The sequence below is a fragment of the Corvus cornix genome, chromosome 1A (genome assembly GCF_000738735.6).
Source record: "Corvus cornix cornix isolate S_Up_H32 chromosome 1A, ASM73873v5, whole genome shotgun sequence".
Lineage (NCBI taxonomy): Eukaryota > Metazoa > Chordata > Aves > Passeriformes > Corvidae > Corvus > Corvus cornix.
In genome coordinates, this window is record NC_047057.1 from 32,017,135 (window position 1) to 32,039,486 (window position 22,352).

At 37.0% G+C, this 22,352-nt stretch overlaps 1 protein-coding gene across 3 annotated transcripts in view; it reads left to right on the forward strand.

Annotated features, from left to right (window-relative positions):
* USP15 (ubiquitin specific peptidase 15) overlaps nucleotides 1-22,352 on the forward strand; it is a 61,703-nt gene that overhangs the window by 31,360 nt on the left and 7,991 nt on the right. For 2 of the 3 annotated variants that reach the window (XM_010413630.4, XM_019279856.3), the window contains exons 7-12: nucleotides 3,753-3,836; nucleotides 10,194-10,338; nucleotides 19,042-19,215; nucleotides 19,545-19,703; nucleotides 20,368-20,592; nucleotides 22,186-22,269. In XM_010413630.4, coding sequence (XP_010411932.1) covers nucleotides 3,753-3,836; nucleotides 10,194-10,338; nucleotides 19,042-19,215; nucleotides 19,545-19,703; nucleotides 20,368-20,592; nucleotides 22,186-22,269 — 871 coding nt within the window. Of the gene's footprint in view, nucleotides 1-3,752; nucleotides 3,837-4,603; nucleotides 7,093-10,193; nucleotides 10,339-19,041; nucleotides 19,216-19,544; nucleotides 19,704-20,367; nucleotides 20,593-22,185; nucleotides 22,270-22,352 lie in introns of those variants that run through there. The other variant, XM_010413631.4, reaches the window with a different exon arrangement.

Sequence of the window (22,352 nt, forward strand, 5' to 3'; positions counted from 1 at the left end):
CAGATTTCACCATCTTAAGGTCATTTTGGCCAAGGCCCCAGCCTTCACATTCCCAACTAGTTCCTCCTTAGTTTTAAGTATCAGATGCAGCCGAGAATCTCTCCTTGTTGGCTCCTCAGTCACCTGCATCAGAAAGTTGTCATCATTGCATCTCAGAACCTTCCTGCGTTTTTTTTGTGCCCTATGTTGTCTCACCAGCAGGTCTGCTGTAAGGACTAGGGCCTGTGAATGTTAGGCTTCTTTCCAGTTGTCAAAAAAAGTCTTATCTGCCTTTCTTTATCCTGATCCAGTCAGTCTGGATGACTACAGTGGAAAAAAGATTGTTCTATCTGCAGTTGTTTTTCCTCATGTCTGTATTTATCTCCTTGCTGTTGGTCATTAGGGGAATTCTAGTACAGTTTAACTGTAGTGTTAATGAAGTATGTGGGCAGTTCAATATCTAATGTGAGTTACCATTTATTTCAGCATAATACAGTGAAGTGGGTTTATTAACCTGTCTTTTGCTGGACTGTTAAGATGCTAAATTATAATAAATAATTTTGTGGGGTTTGTTAGTTACATCATTAAAAGTTACTTTTCAAAACTATCTGTTAGTTTCTGCTACTGTTGTAGCTATGTTGAGAATTTGGTTTACTCCTGCTTTTGAGAAGCAAGCCATTTACTGATTATGTAGACCTTTATGTGGCTTATTCTGGTTTCTTTTAGCTTTTATATACTGCAATTATACGTTGAGTTTTAAAATTTAAAACTGTATTGCATTTTAATTTGGTTTAAATCATATAAAAGCTTCAAATTTGTTTTGAAAAGTTCAATTTCAGTTGAAAATTATTCAGATCAAATAGCTTCTTCTAAAATAATTACATGTGTAAATGCCATAGTTTAACTTCTGTCTTGGATTTAAATGGGGTTAAACTGACTTTGTTTAGGTATCTTTTGTGGACACAGTCTGTGTATTTTACTTCTTTGAAGATAATATTCAAAGAGAGGGGTTTAGATTGATAAAGGAAATTACAGGGAAGCTTTGTGAATGTTGATATGAACACTTGAAGAATTAACTAACATGTTCTTGATGTGGTGATACATAGAATGGTTTAGGTTTGAAGGGACCTCAAAAGCTGATCCCCTGCCATGGGCAGGGGCATCTTCAACTGGACTGAGTTGCTCAGAGCCTCATCCAATGTGGCCTCAAACACTTACAGGGATGGGCCATCCGCAGTTTCTCTGCATAACCTGTTTCAGTTCCTCACCACCCTCACAGAGAAGAATTTCTTCCTAATATCTAATCTAAACCTACTCTCTTTCAGTTTGAAGTCATTCCCCCTTAGTCCAATGACTACATGCCCTTGTAAAAAGTTCCTCTCCCTTTCATAGCCCTCTTAGGAACTGAAAGGCTGCACTAAAGTTTCCCCAGAGCCTTCTCTTCTCTGGACTTAACAGCCCCAACTCTCTCAGTCTGCTCATAGGAGAAATATTCCAGCCCTCTGATCGTCTTGTGGCCCTGTCCTGGACTCATATCAACAAGTTCATGTCCTTATGCTGGTGGCCCCAGAGATGAACACTGCACTCCAGATGGGATGTCATGATGGCAAAGCAGAGGGGGAGAATCCCCTCCCCTGCCCTGCTGGTTACGCTGCTTTTGATGGAGCCCAGGGTATAGTTGGCTTTCTGTGCTGTGGGCTCACATTGCTGAGTTATGTTGGGCTTCTAATCCACCAACACCCCCAGTTCTTTCTCTTAAGGGCTGCTTTCAATTAATTCTTGGCCCAGCCTGTGCTTGCGATTGGGATTGCCCTGACCCAAGTGCAGGACCTTGCATTTGTCATGGTTGAACTCATGAAGTTTGTATCAGCCCATCTCTCAAGCTAGGTCCCTCTGGATGACATCCATTTCCTCCAGCGCGTCAACCACACAACACAGCTTGGTGTCAACAAATTTGGTGAGCATGCACTAATCCCACTGTCCATGTCACTGCCAAGAAGCACTGGTCCCAGTACTGACCCCTAAGGAACACCACTGGTTTCCACTTGGACACTGATTCGTTGAGTACAACTCCTTGAGTGCAACTGCCCAGCCAGTTCCTTATTCACCAAGTGGTCCATCTGTCAAATTGGTGTCTCTCCAGTTTAGAGACAGTGTCTAATGCTTCGCAGAAGTCTAGACTGATGATGTCAGTCTTCCCTCATCCACCTCTTTAACCCTGTTTTAGAATGCCACCAAATTTCTCTGGCAAGATTTGCCCTTAGTTGACAGCATGTTGGCTGTCACCAATCACCTCCTTGGTCTTCCTGGTTGGGTGGCCCATAGCAGACCCCCACTATAATCTTGCCTGTCCCTGCCCTCCCTTTAATCCTTATGCATCAGGGATCATGGATCCCTTAGAGGAGCTCCCAAGAGGTTCCCCTGCCTATCCTTCCTAAATAGCCTATGTCCTTTCATTCCAACACTCCAGACATAGTAGCCATCCCACCACTTATTTGCCAGTGATGGCAGAGGATCGTACCCCTACAGTCATATGCACATCTCCAGCTCCTCTTGTTTTTTGCCCATGCTTGTACATTTGCATGGAGGTATTTCAGTCGGGCCCTCAGTGAAGCTGAAGAAGAGTGCTGGCTGCAGTGGCTGGAATTCTTTTGTGCTGTACTTCAGGTTCATTCGTCCTGACCTGCAAACCCTCTCCAGGCTCTGGGCGGCAGCTCTTGCAAGCTCTGGCATCAAACTGGTGTGAGCAGTGTGGATGGAGGTTCCCTTTCCCCAGCAACTCTTCTTTTGGAGAAAGTTTATTAATAGAAAGTTGAAAATAACTGTGAATATATACTTGGGGAAATTTCCAGTGTAAAAATGTTTATTTCCCTAAGAGTTTAGTTCTTAAAAGGTGCTTAAAAAGTCCTGAGCATGCAGAAGTTCTTCTCTTAATACAGTGATCTGTATTTCAAAGCTTTTCAATGACATCTGGAACTCCAATTCAGTTGGAGTTAACATAGGGCCCACAAAAACAGGAGGGTACATGAACTCCTTTGAGTATTCTGTCTTTTCCTTGCTTACCTGTAAGATTTGCTCAAGAAAAGAAAAATACACTGCAAGTTAGTTGTAAATATCATATTTAGTTGTTATATTCAGAGGTCTTTGTGAGAAGACTGATGAAAATAATCAGTTTTCTTGTATTTTAAAGTAGTGTCTTAAACCATGGGGATAAGTGATAATGCTTCTACTTTTGGCAAAAAAAAAAGTTTTTTAAAAATTTTGTATTGTGCATAATATCCTGAAGTTTTCTAACAGTATTACTGAGACAATTTTAACTAAATGGTTCCATGCTGCTGTTAAAGTAACCTTGAAGTATTTATCTTAATCATTTTTGTATCTCATCTCAACATCCATTTAGTTTGAAATTAAATTTTAATAAAATTCCTACATTAGGAACTTAACATTTCAAGTTTTAGAACATCAGAATATCTACAGTTGTACTATAAGCTGAAAACAATTTTTTTAGTACAGTGGCCTGTGGTTTCTTTTGGTTTTTAATAGCTCTGTTTCTTCAAGAAATTATGGAAGTTTAAGTACTGTGAAACATTTCAAGTTTTAAAAGACAGATTCTGAGGGCTGCATGTCCTGGGTATTTTTAGTGCTTTGCCCACTTTTTAAAAAGTATTTCTTTTCCATGCTTGTTTATCTGCTTTGTTCATTTGTTATCTTTCTTTCATAGTTTTTAATGTCTCAGCATTTTTGTCTAATTTCTCATTTTCATATTTTTAAAGGTCCCCAGGTGCATCCAATTTCTCAACTTTACCAAAGATCTCTCCATCTCTATCAAATAATTATAACAACATGAACAACAGAAAGTAAGCAATATACCTTAAAACATTATTTAATTAATCACCCCAGTGTGATAGAAACAAAGTTCGATGTTTTATACCTCCTAGCTTAAGGATTTTGAATTGCTTTGCAATATTTGGCTTGTGAATTGTTACTGGTTACTATTTCATAGTGTAGGTAATGCTGACACAAAGAAATGAAACAACATTAGAGATGTTTGTAACTCTTACTCTTCAGCAGGGAAGACACTGAAAAGAATTTTGGGTTTTGTAAGAAAACGTATAGACTTCATTTAGAGTTTATCATTCTAAAAATACATTGTTGTTATTACTGTCCTGGCTGAATTTAACTGGAGAACGAGAAAAGTATAAAGTACTTATCTTTATGGTGATCAGGTTTTCCCTTGTTTATTGCTTCCAAGGTATTAGAGCAGCATATGTGACATCACACTTTGATTTCAAATCATAACAGCTGAATTGTATTAGCTGTAATGTACCCAGCAACTTAACTTCTGCTTCTTCTACTAGTGCTAGAGGACTGGAGAGAGATCAGGCTAAGTGTGCTTGACTATTACAATGAACAAAGGCTTAGTAAGAGACTTCTCACTTTCACGTGCTTTCTCCTTTATATTCCGAGTTAGAAGTTTAATAAATAATGTGATAAAACTCTAAAAGAAGAGCTTTCATATTGCATTGGCCAACTTTTTGTGTAATTTTTCTGTTGTTGTTACTGTGCACAACTGTAAAAAAAGTTGGTGAATATAGAAAAACATGGAATTATTTCACTTTAACAGATAATGGAGCATCTTTCAAATGCTTGAAACCAGAGAGCACTCATCTTTAATGCAAGCTGGGGGAAGTTGAAGAGCCTTATTCTTACAATTCATTGAAATTTTTAATATTTTTCTAAACATGCATTTTGTGATCACATTTGAAGATGTTAAATACTAAAAAGGTGACATAAATATTAAATATACAATATCTTACAGTTAAATACTGCACTTCTCAGAAGTGATTTTTCCTAAGGGGTGAAGTGTCACTTGTGCTTCTACCAATTGTGAGTAGCCCCAACTCTCACTGTTGAACAGTTGAAATCTGTGTATTTAACTGCAGTCTATTGTACTCTGTGTGTGAATGTGTAGTAAATAAGAAGAGTATTTTATCTATGATTGTGCAAAAAGTTACTTGATCAGAGCTGAGCCCCTAGCTGAGAACTAATCTCTTCTTCTCCTAGTGTTTAAGCAAAATGCAGTGGTATTGCCAAACCCCAACACTTAACAGTTACTTTTTTCTAGGGAGCCGTGATTTTAAATCAAGCCATCAAGGCTTTTTTATTTTCTCTTTTTTTTTTTTTTTTTTTTTTTTTTTTTTACATTAGCTTTTTGCTAGTGATGTAGTTATGTTTAGGAGGCACTTATGAAACCTGTTGCCAGCTCTTGCAGCTTTTAAAGATAGTTTGTTCACATGATTTACCTGATTTTATTTCTTGGTTTATTTTGGAGCCAAAATGTGAGCTTTTAGAACTTAAAGGAAAAATTCTGGGGTTTGAAGGTGTTTGTTCGTTTGTTGTTATTTTACAATTTATGATTTTCAACAGAAATACGTATTTAAAAGGAAGTCATATAAATTTCAGATTTGATACGGAATTGGTCCTTTTAAGTGATTTAACTATAACTTAATTTGTAAATCAGTTAATAGGTACATGTACTCTGTAGTATTATGAAGTACCAGTCAGTTTTCTCTTGTATATCAAAACACAGTACATCTGGATGTTACATAAGACAGATATTCAGTGCAGAAGTATATGGTTTTCCTTAAAATGCAATAATCCAATTATGATGACTTTAAAATATTTTATAAATCAAAAATTAACCATTCAATACAAGATGTAATGCATATGAATCTTTAGCAGCACTTCTCTCAGAGTGTATGTTCAGTGATGAAGTCGTATCCATTAATACACTTTGTACTTTAAAGTACATAGTTTTGCATTAAGAATTTTTGGCTTCAAATAGTGAATGGAAAGATGTATCTCTGTATTTATTTGTATTATGTAATTCTGGGTTAAGAACGTTCCATTCTTTTTGTAAATATGTCCTTGTCTAAGAAAGCACTTCTTTTTCATTAATTAATACTATCTTCGTTATTTTTCTTAATTAACTACTTAATGTCAGCTTTGTCTGGAATTTATTTCCATGCTTCTGCCTTATTGTCTCTTATATTGCACATTGTCCTTTGTGCAATAGTGAAATTATACTTATGTGGCGTTCTAGGATCTGTTGGCATCTCCACATGGGCATGAGGTGCTGTGACTCTAAAGGAAATACCAACATTTGTTTTGAAGATAATTTTAACTGACAAAGATGATTTATAAGGCAGAAAAAGTAAACAACATGTTGTGTGTATTAAGGGTCATAAATACTAGTCATTGCAAGCCTGCTTTTGCAATAACTAGTGCTCACCTATAGAGTACAAATTATGTTAAAAATCTGAAAGTATCAGGTTTTTTTTTGGTATGGTACACATTTCTGTAATGTTTTTCTAATCCAGGAGGTGTTCTGTGTAAGAGTAAGCCTCAAATTGGTAGATATTTAATCGTGTGTTGAGGTAGTCATACATTAGATATCAGAAATAGCTTGTGCAAATTTTATCCAGTCTGAAGCCTTCATTTCTGTAAATGTGAGTTTGCATTTGATGGAATGGAGGATTCCAAATAATTGATCACTGGTGTTCTTTTGCCTTTACAGGTGGTCTTGTTGAAGGAATAACATAGGAGGATTAGCGTAATATGTGTTAGTGGATTCAGAAGAGCAGGGAGAGACACACATTTTTTAGGTCTTACTGGAATTTGTTTATTGCTGTTAATAAAGCAAGACATTTTATATCACATATGGTGTTTTTTAAATTATGTGGGATGGGGATTAAAAACACCTGAACAGGGATTTTGCTTGGGGAATTAAGTGAAAAGTTTTTCTGTTTGTTTCATATGTAACCATTGCTTTAGGCTCCTGAAATGAGTAGTTTGCATCATTTAGTAGTGTCAGCCTGTCAAAATGGACAGCTGGCAGCTTTGTTCACATGCTTCATATATTTCAATATGCTTATTCCAAGAAGTGCAAGTGTTAATTACAGTACATTGCCTCTAGAAACAGTTTCTTCATGTTGTACCTGACACATAACCAAATATTATGACAAAGGCAATTTAAATAGATTAAAATGTTATCTTTTGCTCTCCAGACAATGATAATGATCAAAAATAAAGATAGTAATCTTTGTGTTGTGACATGGGCCTCTCCTGCTACTTCAGGTATCTCTAAAATCTGATGAAACCTGATAACAGGTTTCTTAAAGTGGCTGGTCACAAAAACACATTGGCAGTGCATTAAGATGGTAGAAATATTACAGAGCTCAGTAAGTCTTCCAAACTTTCTAATTTTCTGGGCTCCTTCTTGCCACTCAAATTCCTTTTGCAGCATGTGTTACATACCTGTTGGTATATGGCATTCCACTGTCAAATTACGTCTTTTCCAAAGCTAGTGATGCTTTTCTAGTCTTCTCTGTTGAAAATCCATGCTCCCCAGAACTCCAGCTGTACAATGAGTGCTCTGGGTCCATCACTGCCATTTGAGAGCTGCTTTGATGCTTAAAGGCACATACAGACAGTACAAATCAGTCATTTTAGATCTAGTACATGCAATTCAAAATGTATAGATTTACAGATAATAAAATCTCATTTGGAAACCTCCTTTTACAATTTTTGCCATTTCAAGAACTCTGTTCAAGGGTCTGAAGATGGTTTCATGTTTTCAAATCTCGCCTTCTGTGAAGCAATTTTTTCTAAGAACTATCAGTGTTTCTTTCCTGTTACTGCTCTTACTTGACTGGCCTATCATAGTACTACCCCTCTGCTTTTCTCTGCATTGTTCCTTCATTAAAGGTGGGAAAGTTTTGCAGGAAAAGCACCTGGAGGCTTGGGGACACACAGTTAGCACAAGTTACTTTTTCTAGGATATTTCTGTTTGAATGAAATTCATGTAGACTTACCTTGCATCTTTGCTTGCTTTCCCTTGCTAGCTATCTGCTGTTTACTGTTAATGATTTCTTTTTCATCCAGCTCAAAAGCATAAAAAGCAAAGCAACAATGTAATTTAAATAAAAATCATTCTTTTACAACTAAAGTTTGCAGACTGATAGAGCTGTAGAGATCTCCTAGTATCCTGCATGCAGTAGGCACTGTGTTTTGTAGGATATGTTTTGATAAAATATCATAGAACCATGAAAGAAAAATATATTAATAGACCTGATTCACAGTATGAGTGGTAACCTTATTCTCGAAACCCCTCAAATATATTTCTGTGGGCCAGTACTGGAGATGAAAGAGCTCAGAAATGTCTTTCCCTTTTGAGAAGTAAACTGACAGTTTGTCCCTTAGAGCAAATACACACTGCATCTATCTGCACTGCAATTATCTTGCACTAAGTTATTGTCATGGTACTCAGCTAATTTGAGAAAATCTTTCACATGAATAAACTGCAGCCAAAAAATACCAGTTGCATTTCCTTAGCTTCCTAGTGTCCCTCCAAAGCTGGCAGTTCGTGAAGGGGGGGAAAGCTGCAGAGGGGGAAGTAAGAATGAAAATCCCCAGAAGAATTAAATTCAATCAGTTCATTACCCCTACATCTCCTAAATTTCAAAGAGATTTCTTTTTTGTTAACTGTGTGAAAAGTGTTATCTTTAAGTCAGGTAAGGACAGCAGTAGGAAGGAAGCAAGGCTGAAAGTAGAAGCTTCTTGTGTACCCTGTACGTGTGCATTTCTGTTGCTGCTGTGCACTGTTGGGTTGGTTATATTGTGGGGGTTGCATTAGCACCAGTGGCAAGCTTGTGGTTTTGATTCGTGGGGGAACTGAGGCTTGCCAGCTTGAGGGGATTGGAGTTCACTGCAGTGGCTGGGCTGCAACTGCAAAGGGAGATGGAAGGTAATTTTTCCTGGGAATCTGTCATACGTGGGTGAACATTAACTTTACAGTGGTTTTTTTTCATTGAGAATGACCAGTAAACACAATACCTCTTAGCTAGTTTAGGGGCAAGCCAGAGAGCAGATAAAAGGCGTATGTATAGAAAAGGGAAGAACTAATAGGAAAGTCAGCTATTAAAAAGAAATGAGCTGATGTAAAGGTTTGATAACAGCACCTTTATGGACAGTGGAGCTATAAACTGCAGAAATTTCTGAGACATTGAAAGAGGGAGAAGTTTTCATCACCTTTTGTTTGAAATTTTTGATAACTTGATTAAACAGCAGGTATTTATGAAAAGTGAGTAGTTGTGCACTGAGGGGACAGTTGGAGTTCAGTAAAGAGCATGGTAGTGTTCAGGAGTAATGGCTGGAGTGTAACCATTGGGCACTTGCATTCTCAGACTTTGCAACTGTAAATCTCATTTATCAGGATTGATTCTTTGCAGTGCATATTTTTCCTTATTCTTAGCAACTGACTTTCAAATTTTTGTTCATGTTGCGTTTAATGTGAATGATGCTTAGTAGCTGCAGAAATACTGAACTTTAGCCAAAGCTGCTGTCTCACAGATTTCATTACAATCAGTGCCTGAAAAGGTTAAACCTTTGTGGTTGCTTGGTTTTCTCTAACATATTACAGAACATCTCTTATTTGCCTTTCTAGTGTTCTCAGATATGCTTGCTTGACGGTTTTGAGGGTTAGTTTATATTTGACACTTTTGTATTTCATCTGGAAACAAATTGTTTTAAATACTATCATTTTACCTATTTCAGTCTTCTCCAGTTTCTCCAAACAGATACATCATAGATTTATATTGAAGTTGTTGCAAGGCATTTTGCGCATTCCTTTACCTCTCAAGGCTTTTCTGCATTTGCATGCTGGATTGTGCTGTCCTAGCAGGGAAGCTATAAATAGACTGTCTGATGCAGTGAAGCAGCTATGCCACAGTGGCCTTGGAAATCTCAGCTTTCACCTGTAACTCTGCATTCCCATTCCCACCGACCTCACTCTTGCAGTAGCAGGATGCAAAAGGAATGTAAATGATTGATTGCTGCTGGTGGTGTCTAAAGTCTGAGTGTATTAAATATGATGGAGCAATGAAGAATAGAGTAAGCTGTGAAGCTGCTCCTATTAAAAAGGGGTAGGGATGTAATAATTGCAGTTACTGCAGTATGTTTGATTTTGGTTGTTTGCACAGGTGACTTTTAAATTGACATTAATGTTATTACAAAAGTTAAGTGTTTTAAATCTTTACTTGTACACAGAAGTTAGTTTAACATTTTTAATCATTTAAGTTTATAAAGTACTTGTATGTTTTAAAGTACTAGAGAGTACATGTTTACATTGTGAAAGATGTCTTGTTTTCTTACAGTGTGAAAAATTCAAACTATTGTCTCCCGTCATATACTGCTTATAAGAATTATGATTATTCAGAGCCAGGAAGACACAATGAGCAGCCAGGCCTGTGTGGCCTGAGTAACTTGGGGAATACATGTTTCATGAATTCAGCAATTCAGGTATGTACTTTAAAATAAAATCAGCTAGTCTTATTAGTTGAAAATAGTATCTTGTTTTATTTTGTCATATTTCAAAACTAATAGTTAGAGATCCTGCTAAGTAGTGGGATAGGATTAAAAGTGAGGAAATAATGCATCTTTATTGGAATACTTTAAAAGTTGATTTACGTAGCTGCGTTCATAATGATCAATGTCAGAAGGAGGTTTGACCAGTGTTCTACATGAGTGAACTCTTTAAGTGGGATTCTTTGCTTTTTGTAATAATTGCCGTGCACATATGTCACAAAACCTGCCTTTTCCTATTGAAATGCACTTGAGTAGCAGTTGTAGTACCAAAAAGAGTGTCAAAAAGTATATGACTGATAGATTACTGGGCCTTTATTTCTGACTCATTATGTACTTTTAGCGTACAGGTTAACATGCAGGAACTGTGGAAAATATTTTCCTTTGACCTTTACTCTCTGAATAGCTGCTGTTTCATGGATGAGGTATTTTACAGGAATGTCACAGCTTGTGTCTTTGCTATGAATGCAAGAGAAATACTAGTATATCTACTATTACTCTACCAAGATGAAGAAACCTTAGTGTTTTAATTTTAAATGGAAGCTGCAGTTGTAGAATGGTTAATGATCAGAACTAGGAGTTTCATTTGGCTTTGTTTAGTTCTCAAACTCGCTTTTTGTCATCGGAGCAGCCTTTTGTAAAAAAACTCTTATGTGTATTTAAGTTCTTGTTCACATATTTTCCTGAGTATGAAAATGATAGATCTTAACCAAGCATGGTGCAGAGTTGTTACCCTCGTTTCCTCCTTGGTCATTACAAGGGTTCCTGGTTTATGTTTGTGATCTCTTTGGGTAAAATTAAAAACAAAAAAAAAAACAACACGACCCAAATGTTGCATTCCTTCTTTAGCTTGTTTGGGTAAAAAAGGAATTTCAGGTACATTTGTAAGCTAGGTTTATGAAGTTGTTGAAATTCGTTCAAAAGAAGAAATGTTCCAGAGTTTCATAGTGTGTATAGATTTTTCTATCCTTTCTTTGTGTTAAGAAGCAGTGAATAATTTGGCCTTACTTTTCTGTAGCCTCCTGTTAGGTAGCTGCAGAGAGCTATAAGCTCTCCCCTTACTTAATCTTGTCTTCTTCAGGTCAAACTAATGCATATAGCTCTGCCTTTCCATGTATATTGTTCTCCAGCCCCTTGACCATGTTGGTGTCCCTTCTCTGCTCTTTCTTACGCTGGGTAGCCCTAAACAGGACAGTGCTCCTGCAGCAGTCTCACAGGTTCCAAATGGAGGCGAGGATTTCTCTCCTTTGCCTCTGACTGCAGTTGCTAATACTGCCCAGTTTGCAGCTGGATACCTTTCCGATGAGGGTGAACAGCGGGATCACATTTCCACAGAAAAGGACCCCTGGGTCATATAGCTGCTTTCTAGACAGTTAGCCCCCACCTGATATATAGGGTTATTCATTCCATGCTTATTCCATACTTACTGATATAAAGCATCTATAAAATTAAACTTATTCTTATTTCTTAAAGTGTTTTTGTAGGATACTTGAAGAGAAGTTGAACAGTGCAGGAAGTAATTAAATTTTTTTTTAGTATGCTACACAAAAGATGGCTGAACTGAAAGGGGGAATGACACACATTTTGCGGTGTCCATTCTAAATAAAAATTCTACGCGTAACCTCTCTTGATTACTGAATTGCGTCATTATGCTGTTGTAAAGGAAGAAAAGAGTATGTTTTTGTCTAGTACGTCAACCAGAATTATCTTTTAAAAGTTGAATTCAAAGAATATTCTTGCTACATAGTGAATTTTTTTTTTATGATTCTACATTGTTCATCAAGCTATACTGATTAAGTAAGGACAATTTTAATTACTTATCCAAACCTTAATTGAACTGGTATACATGAATTTGTGTATATGTAATTCAAAAGTAACCTTTTAGCTGAGAATTCTAAGCATGGGTTGTTGCCTTAGGAGTGTTACACAGCATAACAAACTTGCTACAGGTCACATCATAATCCCATTGTGTTAAACAGATTTAATTCTGACATCTGCATTAGAAATTATATCAGCTTTGACTTCATTGCTTTTCAGTTACATCTAGAGAATTAATTGTTCAACTAAGTTCTGAGAAACTGTAGTGTAAATTAATAAATACAGGTTTGCTGATTACCAAGACAGTGCTCTGGTAAGAAAATGAGGTGTTTATTGAGCAGTGCAGCTTTGAGTTTGGCATGGTACCTTTAATATGTCCTTGAAGGTGTGTTTTTTCAAATGCATTATTTGGTGGCTTTCTTAGCAAGGAGATGGAAATTATCTCTCAAAGAAAGTACTGTTCAGAGTTTAATGTTATCTAAGAAATCCATGGAAGCGCTTTTTAGTGGAAGTATGATGTGTTCTTAACACACTAAGGTCTCACAGGCTGCATTCTTCCTCTTACCACCACTTGCATCTTTTTTCAGTTACACAGAAAGCATGCATTTCACTGTTCTAATTTGCTATTAATTTCACCTCCTACTTTTATCAAAGTAACACTGGATTATTCTGGCTGTAATGCCTATGGCCAAAGCACTCTGAACATGTTTTGACCTGTCTTAATCTTGGAAGCAATAAAAAGATGGGCTCAGATAGTATGTGGATGGCAAAATAGGGAATTCTGCTTGGTCATATTGAGTGCTGTAGGCATTAACCTGGATGATGGAGCAGGACACACCCTCAGCAAGATTAGAGATCACACAAATCTGCAGTGAGGCACAGCTATACCAGATGGCTGTGCTGCCATTCAGAGGGACCTCAGCGGGCTGGAACCTCATGAAGTTCAATTAAAGGAAATGCAAAGCCCTGTGCCTGGGGAGAAACAACCCCAGGAACCAGTACACACTGGGCTAAGGGGTCAGTGTCTGGATAGAAAGCAGCTTGGCAGAGAAGCACCCAGGATCCTGCTGGACAAAAAGCTAAACATGAGCCAGCAGTGTGTTCCTGTGGCCAAGGCAGACAACAGCATCCTGGGCTGCACTAAGAAGAGTATTGCCAGTAGGCTGAAAGAGGTGATCCTTTCCTTCCACTTAGCACTGGAGAGACACCCCCAGAGTTCTGAGTTCACTTCTGGGCTCCCCAGAGATAGGGATATACTGGAGCAAGTCTGGTGAGAGACCACACAGGTGATCAAGAATTGCAACAGCTCACCTATGTGGAGAGGCAGACCACTGGGGCTATTCAGCCTGAAGAAGAGAAGGCTCCAGAGTGATTTTTACCATTTTTTGGAAGTACCTGGGGGAGAAAAGTAAAGAAAACTGAGCCAAACTTTCCTTAGTGGTGCCCACTGAAAGGAGAAGAGGCAATGGGCACAAACTGAAGCACATGCAATTCTGAAATATAGGAAACTTTATTCTAAAATGGGGTTTATCAAACAGTGGAATAGGGTTTTCAGGGAAACTGAAGCCTCCATCCTTGAAGATGCTTAAAACCTCACTGATCAAAGTCCCAAGCAACTTGCTCTAGGTGACCTGTCTTTGAGCAAGTGGGTTGGACCAGAGAGTCTGCAGATGCCTTCCAGCCTCAACTAATCTGTGATTTTCTGATCTGCTTTGGTCACCTGCTTCAGCTTACTTATCTTCCTAAAGTGTATTCCTTCACAATTGTGCTAGCACAGGGCTGTTTATCAGGGTAAATCTGTTTTCTTTAAACAAAATAGTTTATTGTAGAGTATGGGACTCTGAAGTAGTTTCATTTCCATTAATACCAAAAGCTTTGCTTTGATCCCTTCCGTTCAGTTGGTGCTGAGTGTGATCAGTGCAGCTTCCTTCAACAGACCAGCTGATTGCCACTTTTCTCAGCTCTCTGGGCTTTCCAGGGAGCACTGAGGCCCCTGAGAGTTCACATAAGAGCCATTTCTGCTTCAGAAACCACAGCATTTCTCACACAGCTTCTCTTTGGTCTTGTCTCATGTACAGTGAAGATGGTTTGCATCAGAGCTATTATCAGTGTTCCTTGAAGAATAGGGATAGGTTCTTCACACAGCTTCGTCTCCTTAGTCTGACAAACTTGTGTGAAGGTTCTTGCCCTGTAAACATACTAAGTAGAAATGTGAAAGTCCTGGCAATGTCTTAAATTTTGTTGCAAGTTCTTTATTAGTTCTTCAGCCTATAGATAAGGTTAGGCTTGCCCCGTTATCCTTCTAAGTGATTATTGTAAAGAGACCTTTGCCCTTCCAGGTAGGGTTTTTCAGTGTTAAAAAGCTCAGGACAACTAGAGTACAGTGAAGAAGAGATGGGTAAGATCTCAGTGGGATTACAGACGGCTGCAAGCTGAATAAGAGTACGGCCAAGAAGGTTAAAATACCACTGTATATCTCCCAAGTGCTGTTCTTTTACCACTGTTCCTTAATTTTTAAAAAAGCAGTAATTCAGTTTTCTTATTTTGGTTGTATTGGAACTTTTGTATAGTTTTTTTCAGATTCTTTTGAAGGCAGTATTCCATGTATTTATTTTATTTCAGTGCAAACACCTAAGGCTTGTTTTTTACTAATTAGGCCTAAATGTCTGCTTTTGCAGATATGACCATGAAATAAAACAGGAAAGACAAAAGGGAGCTTGTGGCTTTTATGAAATAGCTACTATTGCAAATGCTTGAACCCATATTAAAAAAATACTTTGCAAGCAGATATTTCATTCACATTCACTCATTAGAAAAAATGAGTCTCGTTAAACATTGCTGTGCTGCCACCTGTGGATGTTTTCCAAGTATTACTTTCCTATTTTGCTGGGTTATTACATATTAGAGCTCTGTGGAAATGGTTTTTTTCTCTTCTACAGTGAAAACCTGAGAGTTCCAAAATTTTTGTTTTGTGATTAAAAAAATGGGAGAAGAAAGAAAGTAAATGTTTTTATTTAAAACATTCGGTTTTTTCCAACATTTTTATGGCTTTTTTCCATCAGTGTGATTATATACACCTGACTTCTGAACAAGCTTTGCAATGGGTATTTCAGAAGTTTTCTTTCTTCAGAAAGCTGAATAATACTCTCTTTATGGTTACTTACGGCTGTGAGTTTATCTAGACAAAGTTGGCATGTTTCACCAATCTCTGAAATTGTTATGTTTCTGTTGCTCTGTTTCAGTTGCTGTAGGCATGTGGAGTTTGGGTTAAGGAATGTATTAACTGAGCGCTTTTTGCCATGTCTGATGGTGAACAGAAAAAAGTAGGATAGACACATGTAAAGTAAATCACTCCTTCTCCTGTGACTTGGATCTTCCTTTTAGTCTGGCAGTTCTTGGTCTTTTATTAGAAAGCTGAAATACAAAATTTCGATGTTCCTTGCATAAAATTCTTAATAAGTAGCACCTGAAGTTGAAAAACCAGGACACTTAAAGGAATATTCAATTTTCAGTATCTCAGTTCATGATCCTAGTGTCTCCTTCTCATTTCCCCCGTTTGCTGGCATGATAGGTAGAGATGTTTTCTTTATTTTGGAAATTTATCATTATTTTTGTGTAATACTCCATATGGGATGTGAAGAGATATTTCGTTGTTCCCTTAGGATTATAGGATGATTCGTGGAACTTCAGGAGGTTTTTGGTGCAACCTCCTGCTCAAAGGAAGGTTGGCTCTGAGGTCAGAACAGGTTGACCAGGGCTTTATCCACTTGGATCTTGAATATCTCCCAAGAAGGTAGAGCCTCTTAGTTCCACTGCTTGACTGTTCTTACAGTGAAAACTTTTTTCCTTATATTCTTAACCTTTCATGTTTCAACTGCTGCCCATTGTTTCTTTTCTTCCTAATATGTGACACCGTGAAGAGCCTGGTTCCATCTTCCCCTTAACTTTCTATAGGTACTAGAAGGCCACTCATGGACCTCACTCAAACAGTCTCTTCTGCAGCCTGAACAAGCCCTGGTGCTTCAGCCTTTTGTCACAGGGCAAGTGCTTGCAGGCCACTGACTGTCTTGGTGGCTGTCTTTCTTCATTCATTTTCTTTTTCATCAATTAAGTCTGTGCAAACTTTTATATCAGAATCATTCCATACTTAAATTACATGGATTTAGAAGAGTGTGATGTGACTATTTTTATTACTATATTTCCCCCTCTGTGAGGGTTTCATAGGACAGGTAGACTTGCTAACATTATCATAGGCTAGTATTGTATACAGTATTTCAGTGAGACTACAGCATTGAGATGTATATATATATATGTGTATTTATACATAACACTGAATTTTTTTTTTTCATTTTCCTGTGCATCTTAACTTTTATCCAAGTTATTAATATGTAACATGGAAGTATGATTTCAGTGTTAACCCTTGTCATGCTGAAGACTGATCCTCTCTCCTGTGGTTTTTCTCTTGGAGTTTCTACCTTCTGTTCCATACTTCCCATGATCTTTTCACTAGATGACCAGTTTAGGTTCAGAGAATGTTACAGAAATTGTGTTGGTTAAAGAAAACTTGTAGAGACTGCAGTATCTGAAATAAAGTGCCATTCTGTTACCTCTTTAGTTCACAAACAGTTTTCCATAGTTTTACTGTATTTGTTTGGCTTTTTTGGTTGCTATTATTCTTCATCTGTCGGTATACTTTTAGTTTACTTATTGTCTGTGTTTTGAAACAAACAGAAAACCCTGAATCACTGGGTTGAACAGGACACATAAATCTGATCACTTTACTGTCCAGTAGATTGTCTTGGTTCTAATACACTTTCTATAAGGCTTCCTTGATAACCGACAACATATCACATGAGAAAATAAGAATGTAGGCTTCCTTTCAAATTGGATTCTGAATGCTTTTTTTCCTGTGACTTTAATCATGATCTCAAATAATTCTCCATTGTCAGTCTTTTCAAAGAGTAATAAACATGTTTGTAATTGTTTAGCTTTGTCAGTTACATGGAAAAGATCAATGGGTATGTGGCCAATTTATTAGCTCCTTTAGCAGCTACTCTTTTAAAAGTTTTGATATCTGATATTTTAGAAAAATATATCAGCTCTGTGCCTCAAAACTTGCTGTGTTGAGATAGACATTTGTGCATTCAAATACAACCATCAGTGTCATTTTATGTTGTAATGTGGAAATTGTTAAAGGAAAAAGGGAAGTTATCTGTAGTAATCTTCCTGACTTACACTACAAATATTAATTAATATTCTGAGAAAGTGACAAAACCAGTTTATCAGGTGGAAACCAGAAACAGATGAATTTTTTTTTTGTGGAATCCACATTGTCAGCACATTGTATAGTGCTTGACTAACAGAAAGACATGTAGAAAAATATACTATTTCGTATTATTGAGTTCCTTGTGTTGGACATTCCTCACACTAAGCTGAACAGTTGAACTGATTTCATCTCCTAAACCAGCCAAAAAATAATCCAGAAGACAGTACAGATCTGTGAGGTAGGGGGAGTTGGGATCACCACTACTGGAAGTAAAAGCTCTTTGCCATATAGCAAGAGAAAAATGGTTTCTTCAACCCTCAATGCCTTAAAAGGGTCTGTAATACCAGGAATTTTTTTTTGCAGTGTTGACAGATCCTGAAAGCTTTAGGTGAGGAGGAGGAGGAGAAAGGAAGGAGTTTAATATAGGCATGAAACTCAGCTCTCTACAACATGTGACTGGTTTTGCTTTGTAATATTGCACAGGTATGATAGGCAGACATAGGAATAACTTTTTTTGCCCCACTCGGTAAAGTTGCAATTCTTCCAGGCTAATTCTTGTATCTTATGTAATAGCATAAGAGGAGCTCTTCCCCTTGTTTGCACAGAAGCAGATGAGACTGGTGAAATACTTGACCTTTCTTCAAATCTTTTAATAAAGGAACAAATGCAGAAAAGCTTACAATGTTTAATGAACAAACTCTTAAGAATATATGCTAAGGCGTGGCATGGAGATAATTCCTGAGTCATAGAAACGTTTGTGTCTAAAGGAGTGTGAAGAGTAGCACACAAAAATTCAAAGTGAAATTGTAAATTGTACTTCAGTAATTACATCCTGCTGTCTCCAAATGCTGAGAGAAGAGTCCAGCTTGTACAGAGGATAAGTGATTATTTCAATCTAAAACAAGGTCCTTGCTTTCCTTGGACCAATTTTGGCTCTAAACAGCATCACAAAATTTAAAAGAACATAGGAAGGGCTACAGCACTGTGATTCAGAGTCTAGTCCCTCTAGCACAGATTGCTGTCTCCAACAGCATCCATAAGCTGATATTAACATAAAGAAGGAAAAGGGAAAGCATCCTCACCTCTCGCCTGCCAAAATAAAGCTTTTTTTTCAAATGTTGCTCTGAATATGGTATAATTTGAGTTAATAAGCCCTGTTGGTTCTCTCTTCCAAGTACATATGTACTCTCCTCTTTGTGCACATATTACAACTTCCAGCAACAAGTTTCATAAAGCCATTCATGTCTCAAGAAACGCCTTCTTTTGTTTGTTTTAAATCTTGATACAAATTATATTGTCATGCTATGATTGGTTGGTTTTATAAATTTTGAAGTAAAGCTCTTGACAGATATCTGTGCATCATTTGTAATGACAGCTGCAGCCAGTCTTGGTTTGAAACCATTATTTGTTTCTGGAAAAGATCGTTTGGGGTTTTTTCTGTCTTCCTTGCAGGTACTAGACATTACAGTTCATGGCTGCTTTAACAAAATTCAAACGTTCTTTGTTTAGAACTAATTCAAATCACTGTTCTAAAAAGTCTGTATTTTTGTTTGCAGTGTCTGAGCAACACACCTCCTCTAACAGAGTACTTCCTCAATGATAAATACCAAGAAGAGCTGAATTTTGACAATCCTTTAGGAATGCGAGGTGAAATAGCAAAATCTTATGCTGAGCTTATCAAGCAAATGTGGTCAGGAAAATACAGCTATGTTACCCCAAGAGCATTCAAGGTCAGTAGGGAAATTACATTGAATATACATTGTCAGTTTCGGTTTTGTACTTCTAAGTATGCAAAACTTAGAGAAATATGCAAAAAGAATTTGAAGTACTATTCATCAGTATGCAGTCCATTCATTAAAACACTTGGATGTATATTTCAGTGTCACCTTTCCTTGTGCTTTGGTCTTTGAGAATTAATTTTTACTTCCTGTCTCCATTGAAAAGCTTACCTTTTATAACTGTAAGTTTTACCTTTTTGATGTGCTGCTGTAGCATCTCAGAATTATCTACTCTTTCTAACAATTAAGGTACCAGAAGTATTTGCATTTATTTTTTTTAGACACAAGTGGGACGATTTGCACCACAGTTTTCTGGTTATCAGCAACAAGATTGTCAAGAGCTACTGGCTTTTCTCTTGGATGGTTTACATGAGGATTTGAATAGAATTAGGAAAAAGCCTTACATTCAGTTAAAGGATGCGGATGGGAGACCAGACAAGGTAGGGGTTTTGGAGCTGATCATTTTAGTCAAAGCTGTATGTTATAAGATACTGCTATGTGATTATGCATTGGAAGGTTGGGAAACTGATTATGTGGGGCTTTTTCTGGAAGACGTTTCAGAAAATAGGACAAGACCTTAAAATTGAGATCTTGAGAACCTGTGTAAATTTCTGTTTATTTTTGAGATAATGAGTGGCAATGGGAGGATGTTAAGGCCCTTTTAAGACTTCATTAGGACTTTTTGTTAATTCAGTGCTGAGTTCAGTTGGAAAAACAATTCTCATTCTGTCGTTCTTTTATATCTGGAGTATGCAGCATTATGTCTCTCTCCAGTACTCCTACTTTAGGGAAACTCTTCTTTTGTTATGAGTACGAATTAATGCAGATGGAATTTTTAGGTTTATCTGCTTTTGTCTTTCCCCAAGCTACTTGAAAAGTCACTCTCAGACTATGTAATACCGCTGACAGAATCTCTATCCTGGGAAAAGCATACATCTTTTAACCTGCGAACCTGACAGTAGTAACATTCCTTACAGGTCCTTTGGAGTGACATGTCTGTGTTTAGGTGGTTACTGAGAATGTTCTGTCAAGGACTTTTACTAATAATTCTCACTATTCATTTCCTACTACTTTGTCATAACCCAGATCATGCTTTATTTACAGGTGGTTGCTGAAGAAGCCTGGGAAAACCATTTAAAGAGAAATGATTCCATCATTGTAGATATATTTCATGGCCTTTTTAAATCTACCCTAGTTTGTCCTGAATGTGCTAAGATATCTGTAACTTTTGATCCCTTTTGTTACTTGACACTTCCATTACCTATGAAAAAAGAACGCACTTTGGAAGTTTATTTAGTTAGAATGGATCCACTTGCAAAGCCTATGCAGGTAAGTGGCTTAATTTATGTACAAGCACCCTGATATATGAGGCATTAACAATGAACCCAAGTTCCTTTACACAGTGCAAATTGATAAGCAAATCCAGCAGGCTGTAGTTTTCTGGTGTGTGTTCTGAAGTCTCACTTAGGAAAGTGGGGAAGACTATACATACCTGAGGAAGACTGTACATACCTTGTAGAGTTTCAAGAAAGAATTGGTAATTTCTGTATGGTTGTATTAATAAGTCTTCCTAATCTTTAAAATGTATGCTGACATAATTTTTTGAGTGCTGCTATAATGAATTTTTATGGTTATAAAAAATACTTACACACTTAATCCATAAGACTTAATTTCCTGGTTTCTTAATCACAAAAGGCAAATATTTGTAGTAAGTGGTGCAAAAAAATGCCATGACTAAATATATTAGGTAGTTCTGAATTCTTCTGTGCTCTCACCTAATAGTCAAAAGAAAAAATTTCAGATGAGATTTCCTTGTGAAGAGTATCTCTTTTGCCATTTTTTAGGAAGGGGATGATATTAAACACCTTAGAATGTCTTTAAAAAATGTGCATAAGGTTATCATAACTCAGTCATGATTAAATGGCTCTAGCTGTACCTTAGAGGGTAAGTGAGGATAGGTGAAGTAAATACGACACAGGCAGTTATGCAGGCATCCAGAAAGGCTCTAACACCTGGAATCAATACCATAAGAAGGAAAGTGGGAAAGCATTCTCGAAGGCAATGTGAGTTGCAGAATTCAAAGGTGAAGGGACATGTGTTAACTAATGAGAGATGAACATGCTAGAAAATTAATTGTGAAAATAGAGGACACGTAGTAGTTGCACAGGGGACACAAAGTAGTTGAAAACTACTGAAGTAGTTGAACATGACTCATGATGTTGTGATGTTTAATAGTTTGGGTAGAGTACAGGTTCAGTAGAGTTTTTGTGAGTCTAAATGATTATAAAACTTAAGGATATAGCATGCTATTCAAAGTTATAATACATTATTTCTAATTAATCCTGTCTTTATTATGGAAATAACAGGTAAGAGTTCTGTGTGGAGTTTTATTACAAACTGCAGATGCACTGCACTAAGGGAAGCCACAGAGAGGTTTCTTTGACTTTTCATCTTCAGGTTCTCTCTCTGCGTGTGAAATGAGAATCTATTGCCTGCCATTGGTTTTTTTCCTAGGAATACTTTATAAACAACTTGTGTTGTATTCCAAATTTAATAATCTTTTCAACAGCATGCATACTATTTAAATGCTTAAATAAGTAGGTACTGTTGAAATGCAAAATCTTAAGTAATTTGTACAGTTAGTCTTCTTATGGAGAAAGTAAAGTAACATGAAAACAGGCATTGTATAAACTAATAAATGGAGTATTCAGTGTGTGTGTGTGTGTGTATTTGTAGAGTAAAGTGCAGATAACTACAGTTTAAGCAGCTTTTGGAATTGTGTTAGTTGTTTTACATAGTTTACACCTTAAGTTTCAAAAACATGAAAGAAATATGTGAAACTTGCTGAACATGTGTTGTTTGGGTTTTTTCCTCATGTATATTTGTTCTCTTTAGAAATTAAAACTGTATTTTACTTTTTAGTACAAAGTAGTTGTTCCCAAAATTGGAAATATATTGGATCTTTGCACAGCATTGTCAGCTTTGTCTGGTGTTGCTGCAGATAAGGTAAGAGTGATCTATTATATAAAGCACAACAATGAATATTTTAATGTGTATTAGCCTGATTTAACGATGTGTACTCCATTATC